Source organism: Oncorhynchus keta, chromosome 34 (genome assembly GCF_023373465.1).
Source record: "Oncorhynchus keta strain PuntledgeMale-10-30-2019 chromosome 34, Oket_V2, whole genome shotgun sequence".
Classification (NCBI taxonomy): domain Eukaryota; kingdom Metazoa; phylum Chordata; class Actinopteri; order Salmoniformes; family Salmonidae; genus Oncorhynchus; species Oncorhynchus keta.
Window position 1 is genome coordinate 52,795,587 of NC_068454.1, and position 15,914 is coordinate 52,811,500.

At 44.1% G+C, this 15,914-nt stretch overlaps 1 protein-coding gene across 1 annotated transcript in view; it reads right to left on the minus strand.

Annotated features, from left to right (window-relative positions):
• LOC118367272 (ubiquitin carboxyl-terminal hydrolase 45-like) overlaps positions 1 to 15,914 on the minus strand; it is a 49,016-nt gene that overhangs the window by 19,950 nt on the left and 13,152 nt on the right. The window contains exons 6-8 of the mRNA XM_052494066.1: positions 2,833 to 2,984; positions 1,306 to 1,401; positions 870 to 1,000 (exon numbers count right to left, since the gene is read on the minus strand). Of these exons, the coding sequence (XP_052350026.1) occupies positions 870 to 1,000; positions 1,306 to 1,401; positions 2,833 to 2,984 (379 nt within the window). The remainder of the gene's footprint in view (positions 1 to 869; positions 1,001 to 1,305; positions 1,402 to 2,832; positions 2,985 to 15,914) is intronic.

A 15,914-nucleotide genomic window follows, 5' to 3' on the forward strand; every position in this document is an offset into this window, starting at 1 on the left:
TAAGCATTCGCCATGACACTGGGAGGGCTGCCTGGGCCAGCCACTCAGCCGGTTTACCATGCTCAGGTTCAAACACCTACACAGGTGGTGTGGTGTGTTAAAGAGAACAAGGACATGCCATGCTGTTTTGATTGCAGCTGGAAGCAGAGTGCACCAGAGCCATTTTGTGCAGTGAGGTCTGTTGTTCGTTCCGTGTGGAGTTCGTTGGTGTTAATGGGTTTAGTGTTGAGCAGCGTTGGGAAGCAGGGTGGACTGAAGACTGGATGGACCAGGTGCTGGTAGGGTCCAGCAGGTTGAGACATCCTCTTCTCTGAAGTGGTCGCCATGGCAGCTTGACAACAGGGCAGGTAAAAGCTGTGGCCCCTGCCTGTATTGTGTGGTTGACTGTTGCCACTGCAATGGAGAAGTGCCAGACCAGTTGGGGCACGCTGACCTCGATCTTTGGGAGCAGGGCAGCTTGTCTGCATATGAGGCTGTGTCCAACATTGATGCATAGCCAACGCTGCAACCACAGTGCAATGTTTCCGCGCAGCGGTGATTCCATCACTCAAGTAAGGAAGAATTGATGGCAACGAAAGCTATTGATATCTCTTGGTGATCAAGTTTGTCATTAGTACACAATGCAAGAGAACATAATTATGAAAGCTTTAGCCAACCTTTTACAGGTCTGTAGTGCCTCCTCTGGCACCCTACAGGGCAGCCCTCATTTGTTCTTTTCATAACATATATTTTAGCATGGACCAGCACAGGAAACAGGTTAAGTCCACACCCATGGCTATCCAATAGCCTATACTGGGTTCCGGCACCATCAACACCAATGCTGCGAGATGTCCAAAACATAAAATAAAGACAAATGTGTAGACTCTTACTTCTGGCAAAGCTGGTTGAAAAGGATCTTGGGGTTGACAGGGCCCTTCCCAGACTCCTTCACGCTGTGTAGGAAGAGGAACATGGCCGAGGTCAGGGGCTCTGGGCTGGGCAAAGTCACCGTCAACGCCCCCTGAAGGACGACCCCAGGAAACGAGAGAGCGAGCGAGAAAACATATGAGTGTTAGACAAGGCATGTATTTCATACATTGTTGCACTACCATGGAAAGGCTGAAGGGGCTCGACTGCATTTTACAGATGACTGGAGACGTGGGGGGTGGGCTACAACATGACTTAAGGGTTATTTACGATAGCCTGTATGCTAATAATAAAAAGAACCACCCATATAGACAGTAATAAGTGGCTTCCTGTGCCATGTACAGTAAAAGACTACAGTGGTGGACTGGACCACACCAAGCGGATGAGGGTGGAACGTACCACGTTTGACTCGGCAGGGGGGCAGATCTTCAGCTTGTGTCCCTTCTCCTTCACATCCTGTATCAGGTCGTTCAGCATGTGAGTCTGGGACAGATTCTGATGGACAGAAATCAGCTATTACTAACAATTTACCATTAATTTAGTCATCATCGTTTTCCCCTGCATGGACAGGACAGAATCATTTCTGATCAGTTAGAAGAATCATGAATTAACATCTCCTGCACTTCTTCCTTTTTATTTCATCATCCCTTCACAAAAAAAGATAAAACCTGCAAATTATTACAAATGCAAAAAAAACTGGAAAGTATACAATTGAAAAAATCTCTTAATTCTGAGAAACTGGCAGGTGTTAGCCTAAATACCATTATGCTAAAGAAGCCCTTTCCAAAGAAACGATGAGCTGTGACTGAAACACAGAAAGGATTGCCCAGAGTCACCATTGTCCCATCATATTACTGCAGCATCTCTTTCTTCCCTTTCAAGCGACAGTTGTTTTGTCACATCCTGGCAATGAAGACAGTTGCTATGGAAAAGACACAATGACTTCAGCAGTGTGAGCTTTCTCTCTGACAATTATGTTGTTTCACCCTAGCAAAATTGCAATTTTGAAGGAGACAATGAGAATAGAAAGAGACAGAAAAAGAAAACGTGTAAAGAAAGAATGTTCGGTCTGGTTTCAATCACAAGAGAGCTCCAGAAGGTGATTAACAAAATGGCAGAAAACGGAAAGGGAATGTAAGTTTCAAATCCCCAAGACCAGACAGCCAATACGCACTGCAACATAGAGAATGTGTTCCATACCAGTCCTATTCTCCTCTGGATAGATGAGTCACACATATGCATTTAAAATACCCTTGTACTATATATGCATAACTTGACCTTGCCTATACAGCTGTATTGTAAAGACATAAAAAAAAAATATGACCGATGGCATTATGGCAGAACCTGTTTATATGTGTTGCCGATGCCTGGTATGTTATGGTATTTTACTGTAGGGAGGAGCAGCACTTGACATGGCAGTTGGTAGTTTGACCAGCCGCCATGTTTACAGTACACCCTTCCCTAAGACCAGGGCTTCCCACGCCACATCTATTTCTATGGGCACAAGCCCCTTTTTATGACACCTCTCTTGTTGGGGGAGAGAAAATGTTGCAAGTTTAAAGCTCATTTCCAGCAATTCCACACATTTTGTTATGGGGTGCAGACAACATGTTGCCGTTTTAAAGCTAATCTTCTTGCAATTCTATACATTTTGCCATGCTTAATGTTTATTCATGTGATATTTGAGCGACTCAAACATCAGAAAAAAAATCTACGGGCTAACAAACCTAGCAAGAAGGTGTTAGCGGACATGGGCTAGTTGATCTGGACATTTCTGACAAGTTATAAATAGCTCTGTAAGGTATGCAATGACTCTCATTACACCATGACCTCGACATGACCTTATCCCTATGGTTGCATTCCATAAGCAGCTGCACCAGTGACGTAATGTTTACGGTATACAAACCAATCTCATAATGACAGCACCTGCATAACTGCGTTAAAGAAGCAGGTGTTTCCGAGGTTGTTGATGCCTTTGACCAGGACCAGTGTGCTGTTGTTGACCGGACTCTTCCCTCTGGACTGGTCTGCATAGTCGCTGGGCTCCTCTCTAAGCTTGATCATTTTCGATGTGGTTCCTGCAAGGCACAAAGAGGAAGGGTTGTTTAACTCCAATACACAAGGTTTTTGTCATTTTTAAACTCTAGACTAGAATCGAGTACTCGTGCCTAACTCAAGGTTTTGTATTCGATTACTAATGAGTGCCTGACATTTTCAAATGCAACTATTAAGCAGGTGAAATGTACAGTGCATTCGGAAAGTATTCAGACCCCTTGAATTTTTCCACATTGTTACATTAGTCTTATTCAAAAATGGATGAAACAGTCCCCCCCCCCATCAATCTACACACAAACCCCATAATGACAAAGCAAAAAGGCTTTAATTTTTTGGGGAGCAATATCACATTTACATAAGTATTCAGATCCTTTACTCAGTACATTGTCGAAGCACCTTTAGCAGAGATTACAGCCTCGAATCCTCTAGGGTATGACGCTACAAGCTTGGGACACATGTATTTGGGGAGTTTCTCCCATTCTCCGCTGCAGATATTCTTAAGCTCTGTCAGGCTATTTTCAGAGATGGTCAAATCAGGTTAAAGTCCTGGCTCTGGCTGGGCCGCTCGAGGACATTCAGAGACTTGGCACGAAGCCACTACTGCGTTGCCTTCGCTGTGTGTTTAGTGTCGTCGTCCTATTGGAAAGTGAACATTCACCCCAGTCTGAGGTCCTGAGCAGATTTTCATCAAGGATCTCTATATACTTTGCTCCGTTCATCTTTCCCTCAATCCTGACTAGTCTCCCAGTCCCTGCCGCTGAAAAACATCCCGACAGCATGATGCTACCACCACCATGCTTCACCGTAGGGATGGTGCCAGGTTTCCTCTAGACGTGACATTTGGCATTCAGGCCAACGAGTTCAATCTTGGTTTCATCAGACCAGAAAATCTTGTTTCTCATGGTCCTTTAGGTGCCTTTTGACAAACCCCAAGCCTGCTATATTTGTATTTATTATGGATCCCCATTAGCTTCTGCCAAGGCCATATCTACAATGCAAAATCCATGCGTACGTGTGTGTATAGTGCGTATGTTGTCATGTGTTTGTATGCATGTGTCTGTGCCTGTGTTTGTGTTACTTCATGATTCATGATTCTACTGCTTGCATCAGTTACCTGATGTGGAATAGAGTTCCATGTAGTCATGGCTCTATGTAGTACTGTGCGCCTCCCATAGTCTGTTCTGGACTTGGGGACTGTGAAGAGACCTCTGGTGGCATGTCTTGTGGGGTATGCATGAGTGTCTGAGCTGTGTGCTTGTATTTTAAACAGACAACCATTTTGAGCCATGAGAGATTGACTTGCATGTCATAAATGTTAGCTCTCTGTGTACTTTTAAGGGCCAGCAGTGCTGCCCTGTTCTGAGTCCCTCTTTGTGGCACCTGACCATACGACTGAACAGTACTCCAGATGTGACAAAAATCAGGGCCTGTAGGACCTGCCTTGTTGATAGTGTTGTTAAGAATGCATAGAAATGCTTTATTATGGACAGACTTCTCCCCATCCTAGTTACTGTTGTATCAATATGTTTTGACCATGAAAGTTTACAATCAAGGGTAACTCCCAGCAGTTTAGTCACCTCAACTCGCTCAACTTCCACATTATTCATTACGAGATGTAGTTGAGGTTTATTGAATGATTTGTCCCAAACACAATGCTTTTAGTTTTGGAAATATTTTTTACTAACTTATTTATTGCTACCCATTCAGAAACTAACTGCAGTGCTTTGTTAAGTGTTTCAGTCATTTCAGTTGCTGTAGTAGCTATCATGTATAGTGTTGAGTCATCCTCATACATAGACACACTGGCCTTACTGCTTACTTCCAGCAGCAGACTATGATCGATAATGTCAAAAGCTGCACTGAAGTCTAAAAAGATAGCCCCCACAATCATTGTATCATCAATTTCTCTCAGCCAATCATCAGTCATTTGCATAAGTGCCGTGCTTGTTGTGTGTCCTTCCCTACATGCGTGCTGAAAGTTTACTAAAGGGTTGGTAACATACTGATAGGTAGGCTATTTGAACCAGTAAAGGGGGCTTTACTATTCTTGGGTAGTGGAATGACTTTTGCTTCCCTCCAGGCCTGAGGGCACACACTTTCTAGTAGGCTTAAATTGAAGTGGCAATATCATCCGCTATTATCCTCGGTAATTTTCCATCCAGATTGTCAGACCCCATGTGGCTTGTTATTGTTGATAGACAACAATACTTGTTTCACCTCTTCCACACTGACTTTACGGAATTCAGAAGTTAAATTCTTGTCTTTCATAATTTGGTTAGATATACTTGGATGTGTAGTGTCAGCGCTTGTTGCTGACATGTCATCCCTAAGTTTGTTTATCTGGCCAATGAAAAAGTGATGAAAAGTAGTTGGTAATATCAGTGTGTTTTGTGATAAATTAGCCATCTGATTCAATGAATGATGGAGCCGTGTTGGCTTTTTTGTGGCCAAGTTGGGCTGCCACACTTATTTGCCATACCTTTTGCCTCATCCCTCTCAACCATACAATTTTTAAATTCCTCATCAATCCAATGGGTTTTAACAGTTTACAGTCGTTTTCTTAATGAGTGGGTGCTTATTAGTATGTGTCAAGTGCAGCTTCTGGTTGCTCCTCTTTACACACCACAGACAAGCAAATATTCTTTACATCATCAACATATGAATCACTACACAACTTATTGTATGACCTCTTATACACTATATTAGGCCCAGCCTTTGGAACTTTGGTATTCCTAGATATGGCTATTATATTGTGATCACTATATCCTATGGATTTAGATACTGCTTTCAAGCAAATTTCTGCAGCATTAGTAAAGATGTGATCAATACATGTTGATGATTTAATTCCTGTGCTGTTTGTAACTACCCTGGTAGGTTGACTGACAAACTGATCCAGGTTGCAGGCACTGGTTACAGTTCAAAGTTTTTTCCTGAGTGGGCAGATTGATGAGAGCCAGTCAATTTTTAAAATCACCCAGAAAATATACTTCTCGGTTGATATCACATACATTATCAAGCATTTCACACATATTATCCAGAAACTAACTTAGCACATGGTGGTTGTCAGGAGAATTCTATACTCCTGTTCATTTACCAATTCAATTAGATTACACTTAGTCTGTTATATCAGGATATGTAAGATACTAATAGAAAAGAAAACAGACTGAGGCCCAGTCTACCAAAGTTAAATGTTTATTCACGGAAAGTTCTGACGTATACAGTACAGAACCTTCAATTTATAGTGACACACATACTTCCACACCAACCATCAAATCCGCCCGCCAATTGAGCCTAGGGGAGTACGTGAGAATAGTGTCTTCCTACCCTCCCCTAAGATAGGGAGAGACCTGGAACTGGGAAGTTCTCAGTGTCCCAGCCAAGGTCGCCCCAGATCTGGGCTCAGACAGATAGTCTGTTCTCAAAACACTAGACACATTGTTCCCAAAACATTGATTCTGACTAAAACCACATACAGTATTATACTATAATCATCAAATGAGTCTAACCCTTACACACATGTATTATAATCATCTAATGATTCAAATTAATTTCATACAATCACATGGTTGACCTATGGTTTCAGGACTGTAACATTCTAATAATTTATTAAAACACATTTCCTGGTCTATAGCAGCTTCCAATTAGAATGGGTTTTAGGTGAGGCAGATGAACCTGTAGCCATATTACTTCAACAGTATCGAACATTAGATCTTCTCTCAGCTTTAACAGGAATGTGGTTATTTATATAGACAGCAAACACCACCCTCGTTGGAATTTCTGTATTTTCGGTAAATGTAATAACCATGTATTGCTACCAATGTAGTACCAATGTCAACTCAAAGATATGTATTTTTTTTTAATTGAATCTTTATTTAACTAGGCAAGTCAGTTAAGAACAAATTCTTATTTACAATGACGGCCTACCAAAAGGCCTCCTGCAGGGACGGGTGCCTGGGATTAAAATAAATAAATAAATACAATATAAATATAGGACGAAACACACATCACAACAAGAGAGACAACACAGAGATAGTCAGAATATGAATGTCATCTGTTACAAGCAAGTTATTGACTTCATGGACCGGCATCTGTCATAGAACAGTCGGAAGCAGCCTTGTGATGTCCTGTACTCGTACTCCTGGGTAGCACAGGGTTTTTGCCTTGGGAACAGAGATGTTTCTCACCATAGAGTTGCCTATGATGACAGCTGGCGATGTTAAATGGGTTGGTCTCTCAGGCAGCCTCACGGTCTGATGAGGGTGGGAGCTCCAAGGATCTGAACCCGAGGTAGAAGCCACAGGAGAGGGAGACAGAACACAGGACAAAGACGCAGGTACCTCCGGATCAGATCTTGAATGGGAAGCCCTCAAGGAAGAAAGGCGCTGGAAAATCTTGATCCAGGGCGGCAAAGCTGTTCCTGGTCTGTGTCAGGTCCGGGCTCAACATCTCCAAGGAGACCCCTGTTGCCAGAGGACACAGTCTTCGACTTCCACGGCGAGTTGGGCCGAGAAGAGCTCCGTTCTAGGGGGAAGGGGGAAACCCTTTCGGTGATGGAACCCTGCTGAGCACCGGCCAGTCGACTGTGGAGAGCCGACACGGCAGCGACACTTCCACCAGACCAGAGCGGCGTCCGGCTACTGGGGTGGAAGAAAACTAAAAGGTAGGCGGGCGTGGATTCCCCATTAGCTTGTGTAAGGTTTGCTACTTGCTTGCTAAGAGTAGCCGCTTCGCCCCTGTAGTCCTCCGCAAGCAAGCAGTTGCTACATTGAAAGTCAGCGCGGTCCACATTGTCACGGAACAAAGCAAAGTAAACACAGCTCCTGCAGTGCTGGCCATGTTCAATAGCAATCTCCAATTGAGCCCGCCAAGCCAGCTAGGCTAGCTGGGCTTCCGTGTATCTCCCCCTCTGTGGAATCTGGAGGGATTCCGGGTCAGGCAGCAGCGCTCACAGCAACTAAGCCCAACAGAGCCACAGGATCCAAAATAAAATAAAAGTATATAGAAACACTGTCAGCTTGACAAAAACAATAAACTGAAGTCTAACGTTCAGCTTTCGGCGTTTAACAACAAACATACTTCGCGCACAGATGACATTAGGGATAATCCACCCCCAGAAATATTAACACATCTAAGGTATTAAGGTAGAATACTGTAAAAGGCTGTCATGTGCCTTTTACTGAGGAGTGGCTTCCGTCTGCCCACTCTGTCAGAGTGACCTTCTTGGTCACCTCCCTGATCAAGCCCCCCAATTGCTCAGTTTGGGGGGTGTGGGGCCAACTCTAAGAAGAGTCTTGGTGGTTCCAAACTTTTTCCATTTAATAATGACGGAGACCACTGTGTTCTTGGGGACCTTCAATGCTGAAGACATTTTTTGGTACCCTTCCCCAGATCTGTGCCTTGACACAATCCTGTCTTGGAGCTCTACGGACAATTCCTTCTACCGCATGACTTCGTTTTTTTATGAGGGATTGTATTTATTTTAATTTTAGAATAAGGCTGTAACGTAACAAAATGTGGAAAAAGTCAATGGGTCTGAATACTTTCGAATACACTGTATATGCACTGACAAATGTTTTCGCTAAGATGCGCTTACTGTTCATTTAGTATGTCAAGTGCAGTGAAAATGTGTTACGTTTTTTTTGCATGTTCTCACCTTGCAAGAGTTTGTCCGTATCAATGTAGCTTGGTGCAGCAAAGGCATTTTGAAACATTAAACTGCATGAGCTACATACGAGTCACGTACGAGCCAAGTTCTCTGAGGTCGCCAAAGAAAAATCAACACCTAAAGTGTATCTCAATCTCCTGTGAGACCAGAGCCTAATAGTTTGTTCAGGGAGCCAGGGGTTGCATTCAACCCATTATGTGCTGGGGTGGCTTCTTAGTGGGGGCCAGTCCCGGTCCCAGCAGCACACAGACACACACACACCAGAGCAAACTGCGAGCATGGTCTCCTGCGGTGGAAGTGGGTTAACGTGCGGCAGGCCAGGGCAGCAGCTGGAAAAAGAGCTGGGTCATATGGGAGAGAGCAGATGACAGCTGGAGAAGTTTCCGCTGTTTAGGGAGAGATGGCTCTCTGGGCCAGCTGTTACTCCTCCATGACCGTCCCAACTCGGCAAGAGGGAGGTAGTCGTCAGTGCAGAGCAGGCCAGCAGGGACAAGCACAGAGGGATTATAGTTGGGAGACTCAGGAGACTGACAGCTCTGTGCACTAGTCTAACATTCAAACCATGGGGTGTGGCTGGCTGAGACGAACTAAGTACATCTCTCTATGCTTAGTTGAAACACAGGGCAAATTGGGGCCTAAGAGGCGAACGAGTGATAAGATACTTCTTCTTGACACATCTTACATCATTAAATACACATGGTTGTCTTGATGAAATCAAACACGAAACACACACACAGAAGATATACTACAGGTATGTGGATACCTGCTCGTAGAGCATCTCATTCCAAAATCATGGGAATCAATATGGAGTTGGTCCACCCTTTGCTGATATAAAAGCCTCCACACTTCTGGAAAGGCTTTCCACTAGATGTTGGAACATTTCTGTGGGGAATTGATTCCATTCAGCCAAAAGAGCATTAGTGAGTTTGGAAACTGATGTTGGGGGCTTAGGCCTGGCTTGAAGACGGCATTCCAATTCAAAGGTGTTCGATGGAGTTGAGGTCAGGGCTCTGTGCAAGCCAGTCAAGTTCTTCCACACCGATCTCGACAAACCATTTCTGTATGGACCTTGCTTTGTGCATGGGGCCATTGTCATGCTGAAACAGGAAAGGGCCTTCCCCAAACTGTTGCCTCAAAGTTGTATGCACAGTATCATCTATAATGTTATTTTATGCTGTAGTGTTAAGATTTCCCTTCAATGGAACTAACGGGCCTAGCCCGAACCATGAAAATCAGCCACAGAATATGATCCCTTCCACCAAACTTTACAGTTGGCACTATGCATTCGGGCAGGTAGCGTTCTCCTGGCATCCAATGGTGGCAAGCTTTACACAACTCCAGGCAACGCTTCACATTGTGCATGGTGATTTTAGGATTGTGTGCGGCTGCTCGGCCATGGAAACTAATTTCATGAAGCTCCCAATTAACAGTTATTGTACTGACATTGCTTTCAGAGGTAGTTAGGAACTCGGTAGTGAGTTTTCTAACCGAGGACAGACGATTTTTACGCACTATGCTCTTCTAAACTCGGCGATCCCATTCTGTCAGCTTGTGTGGCCTACCACTTCGAGGCTGAGCTGTTGTTTCTCCTAGAAGTTTCCACTTCACAATAACAGCACTTACAGTTGACCAGGGCAGAAATTTGACAAACTGACTTGTTGGAAAGGTGGCATCCTATGACGGTGCCACATTGACAGTCACTGAGCTCTTCAGTAAGGCCTCCCAAGTGGTGCAGCAGTCTAAGGCACTGCATCTCAGTACAAGAGGCATCACTGTAGTCCCTGGGTCGAATCCAGGTTGCATCACATCCGGCCGTAATTGGGAGTCCCATAGGGCGGTGCACAATTTTCCCAGCATTGTCCAGGTTTGACCGGGGTAGGCCGTCATTGTAAATAAGAATTTGTTCTTAATTCTTAGGGATAGCCCCCTTTTGTTTTCAATTTTTGCCTAAATATCATAACCAAATATAACTGCCTAGTTAAATAAAAGGTTCCATTTTTAAAAATTATAAACAATAAACAAAACAAGATAGACCATTCTACTGACAATGTGTGTCTATGGAGATTGCATGGCTGTGTGCTTGATTTTATACACCTGACAGCAACGGGTGTGGCTGAAAAAGCCGAATCCACTAATTTGAAGTGGTATCCACATACTTTAAAATTAACTCAGCATAAAAAAGAAACGCCTTCTCACTGTCAACTGCGTTTATTTTCAGCAAACTTAACGTGTAAATATTTGGATGAACATAACAAGATTCAACAACAGACATAACTGAACAAGCGCCACAGACATGCGACTAACATATATGGAATAATGTGTCCCTGAACAAAGCAGGAGTCAAAATCAAAAGTAACAGTCAGTATCTGGTGTGGCCACCAGCTGTATTAAGTACTGCAGTGCATCTCTTCCTCATAGTCTGCACTAGATTTGCCAATTCTTGCTGTGAGATGTTACCCCACCCTTCCACCAAGGCACCTGCAAGTTCCCAGATATTTCTGGGGGGAATGGCCCTAGCCCTCAACCTCCGATCCAACAGGTCCCAGACGTGCTCAATGGGATTGAGATCCGGGCTCTTCACTGGCCATGGCAGAACACTGACATTCCTGTCTTTCAGGAAATCACGCACAGAACGAGCAGTATGGCTGGTGGCATTGTCATGCTGGAGGGTCATGTTAGGATGAGCCTGCAGGAAGGGTACCACATGAGGGAGGAGGATGTCTTCCCTGTAACGTACAGAGCTGAGATTGCCTGCAATGACAACAAGCTCAGTTTGATGATGCTGTGACACACCGCCCCAGACCATGACGGACCTGATACCTCCAAATCGATCCTGCTCCAGAGTACAGGCCTCGGGTGTAACACTCATTCCTTCGATGATAAAAGCGAATGCGACCATCACCCCTGGTGAGACAAAACCTCAACTCGTCAGTGAAGAGCACTTTTTGGCCTACAAGCCCTCAGTCCAGCCTCTCTCAGCCTATTGTGGACAGTCTGAGCACTGATGGAGGGATTGTGCATTCCTGGTGTAACTCGGTAGTTGCTGTTGCCATCCTGTACCTGTCCCGCAGGTGTGATGTTCGGATGTACCGATCCTTTGCAGGTGTTGTTACACGTGATCTGCCACTGCGAGGACGATCAGCTGTCCGTCCTGTCTCCCTGTAGCTCTGTCTTAGGTGTCTCACAGTACGGACATTGCAATTTATTGCCCTGGCCACATCTGCAGTTCTCATGCCTCCTTGCAGCATGCCTAAGGCACGTTCACACAGATGAGCAGGGACCCTGGGCATCTTTCTTTTGGTGTTTTTCAGAGTCAGCAGAAAGGCCCCTTTAGTGTCCTAAGTTTTCATAACTGACCGACCTTAATTGCCTACAGTCTGTAAGATGTTAGTGTCTTGTTCCACAGGTGCATGTTCATTAATTGCTTATGTTTTTTAAATCTTTATTTAACTAGGCAAGTCAGTTTAGAAAAAAATCCTTATTTTCAATGACGGCCTAGGAACAGTGGGTTAACTGCCTTGTTCAGGTGCAGAACTAAATCTTTTTTTACCTTGTCAGCTCGGGGATTCGATCTTGCAACCTTTCAGTTACTAGTCCAATGCTCTAACCACTGGGCTACCTGCCGCCCCGGTTCATTGAACAAGCATGGGAAGCCGTGTTTAAACCCTTTACAATGAACATCTGTGAAGTTATTTGGATTTTTACAAATTATCTTTGAAAGACAGGGTCCTGAAAAGGGGAAGTTTATTTTTTTGCTGAGTTTACATGCTAGGACCTAGTACAAACATTACAAGCAATAAACAATTAACAATTCTTCCAGCAGCCCAACATTTCCTATTCCGTTGTCATCAGTGTCATTTGTGAAGGGAGAGACAAGTGGTGTTCCGTCACATTAGGCATTAATGAACAAAACAAGTGAGAGGACCCAAGGCTGACGAGATGAAAGAAAGCACCCTCTGTGCCTGTTTTCCTTCCTGCTCCTCCCCCCTACCCTAAACCATAACTCACACCATTTACACAATTTATCCCTTTTTTTCATGCTCCGGGAGAGAGCAAACTGCTTAACCGTGAACTAACACACACTTCTCACGAGTACCTTAATCGGTGTTACAAGACTATCAGAGATGGGAAAAGGTGGGTGCCGTGCTAGCTACCTGATTGCCATTTTGCTTTACTGCCTGTCCGTCTCTCTCTGTTCATTTGTGATTTTCTAAATGGGAAAACATGAGAAATGTGATCATCTTAGGTGCTCAATGTCAGTATGTGACATCTTTATGACTATAATTATGTGACATTGTTAATATTTGGGTGACAGTATATGGGGCTACCTGCAGTATCGATTTCATCATATAAATGGTATCAAAAGGAGATTGCCATAGCTGCATGTACCATAAGTAAACCAAACCAGCATAAGCTTGGTTAGAGGTTAAGCTACCTTGAGGACTTCACCCCGACCAGACAGACAGACGGCTCAGTTAGCAGTGGACCACTTGCTGCTGCCCTACTCCCCAAGCCAATGAGGCAGTCCGCTTCTGGCTCTGACCCAGCATTACAAGGGCAAGGTGAGAGAGACATGGACGAAATGACCCTTAACCCAAGGTTATCGTTGTGAAAACAATAGACCCTCCTGCCCACCCTTTCCCTGCTAAAAACAAACACATAGGCCTTGCACATGCTCCCTGAAGAAATCAGTCCTTTGTAAAAAGGTATTTTAAGCTCAGCACAAGATAAAAAGCTGTGTTCAACAAGCAGCCAGTCAGTCCCACCACTGGGTTCTGCCCAACTGAGGGAAGAAGGACCTTGACAAGAGTGACCTGGCCGTCTGATGTTCAGACACAGAGTGGAACCTGAACACTTTTAACGCACACTCAGCGTAAGTACTGAAAACATGTTGGGTCACTTTAAAAAGATGGAGAACAAGCTATAGGATGAAACATTTAGGCGCAGGTACAGATGACTAGCGCTAGCTACCGCTACCAAGTATAAATTTATTTTACAAATGGATACTTTGAGTCAAATATCAATACTCACTACCATAGAGTATGACCCAGTTTATAAACCCACAACAGAGATCAGGACAAGTGTGTAACTATGGCAGGCTGAGGATGTAGACGGTCTCCCCCCAACCCTCCCTGCTAGATCTACTCTACTGCGACAGCATCAGTTCTGCTAAAACATCGACTGAGAATGTCAAACATCAAATATTGATGATAATTACTCTGATTTATGGCAGATGGATGTTCTTTGCCTGGCACTATGATGGTCTCTGTGACCAAGCGGGGCGGGGTTCCGCCTTGGGACCATTCAATGGAGTGTTGGTCCACCCCAGTCCAGCCAAAAGCATCTGTCCCTCCAGCCGCCACACTGGAAACATCTGGAGGCCTGTCTGTCTGGAACTAAACAGCCATCAGGGAGGGGCCCATATGTCCACAATACACAACACATTGCAAACAAGTGTGTACAGGGTAGTTCCTGGTAGAAAGAGAACGAGTCAGAGAAATACGATACGTTATTTCTGGAATCTGTATGCGATGGGGAAAATGTGACGAGATGGGTTTGTAGCTTTGTGATAATGTACCTGTTTATACAAGTGTGTGTGTGTGCGTGCGTGAGCATTCCGACCGGCTCCTTGGCTAAGGAGAGGCGGGAAAACTGGGCGGAATGGGAATGCCTATGGACACACTTCATCTAGGACCGCCACTCAAGGTAACCAATGTTCAGGGAGCCATCTGCCCGGGAAGGGTGTGCAGGGGGGTGCAACGAGCAGAAGCATATGGAAAAGCAGATTTTTCCTCCCCCTGCAGCAGTCGGGAAGGCAAATGTCAGCATGCGCTGCGTCCACGCTTGACTGTGCCGCGCTCGGCACCACCACCTGGCCCTCCTTGCTCAGCCACCGAATATGGGCAGCAGTGACACTGTGGAGATTGTCCCCAGGGCAGACTAAACGATCCCAATGCCTGCCTTCCCCCCCTCCTGCTGACTCCCTCCTCGACTCAAAGCTCTTTTTCACACAAGCGAGAAAGAAAAACGGCTATTGTTTGCTTTCTTTATGAAAAAAAAAAAACGTATCTCCAAGAACTTGAAAGGAATTGGACCAGAAAGCAGGCAAGCCTGAATGTTGCATTCATATTGAGACTGAGGTTTCATTTATATCTGAATTTGTGGAGTACTAATCGCCATAATTCAACAGCGCAAATCTAAGTCCATAATTTAATGCAGGCATACATGACACAACAGTTGGACACACTGTGCGATGTGTGCTGTCAATAGATGCCGAAAAGGCTTCTGATAGGCTCAAATGGCAGTATTGTGGGCGGTCTTAAGGAAATTTGGTTTGGGAAAGCAGTTTATCGATACGGTTATGCTAAACTTTCTGCCATGGTGTCTACAAATGACATACAATCAATATTTTTTTGTGGATGTAGACAAGGGGATGGTTTATCCTCGACATTCATTCTCTCTCTAGAGCCGCATTTGTGGCAGAAGGTAATTGCTTCTCCTATAGCGATTCAATTATCCTCTCATATCTCTAAACACGTATGACATCCTCTTAGATATGATAGATATTGAGAATTCAGTCACATCTTTATTATCCACATTTGAAGATTGGTGTCAGGATATAAGTCAGCATTAAATGTCACTCAATGAAGCAGCCAATAAAGCTTCACTTCACTCAATAAACCCTGTTAAAACTCAGTCCACTTATTTGGGCATTAAAGCTGCAATGCATAACTTTTTGTGCGACCCGACCAAATTCACATAGAAATGTGTGTTATAGATATGTTCTATGTGCGCTATTTCTATTCTTGCCATTCTTAAGTTTTGTTTTTGCATCTTTTACTTTCAGTTTTGTACACCACCTTCAAACAGCTGAAAATGCATTTTTTTGGTTAGTGGAAAATATATTTCACAGTGGTTTAGATGATACAATGATCCTCTACACTACTTGCTTGTTTGTCACAAACTGAAACTAGGTGAACTATTAGAATTTTAGCAACCAAGAAATGCCCATTTCTGCATAGTGCATCTTTAATATACAAAACATCTCTGCATGGTTTGGTGAAGTTTAATTATGAGAACATTTACAAAGAGGTTGAACGAGATCGAAACATTTGGGAGAAGTTGCCTGCTTCCTTACCAACAAGGGTTGCTTCCATAAAGATGAGAGTTGCCACGTATTAATTTCCGTAACAATGACGATTCCACTCTTTCCAACACTCGGTTATTGGTTAAGGATTGATAAACTTGTACGTAAATACCTTTGGAATGGAAAACATCCAAAGATCCG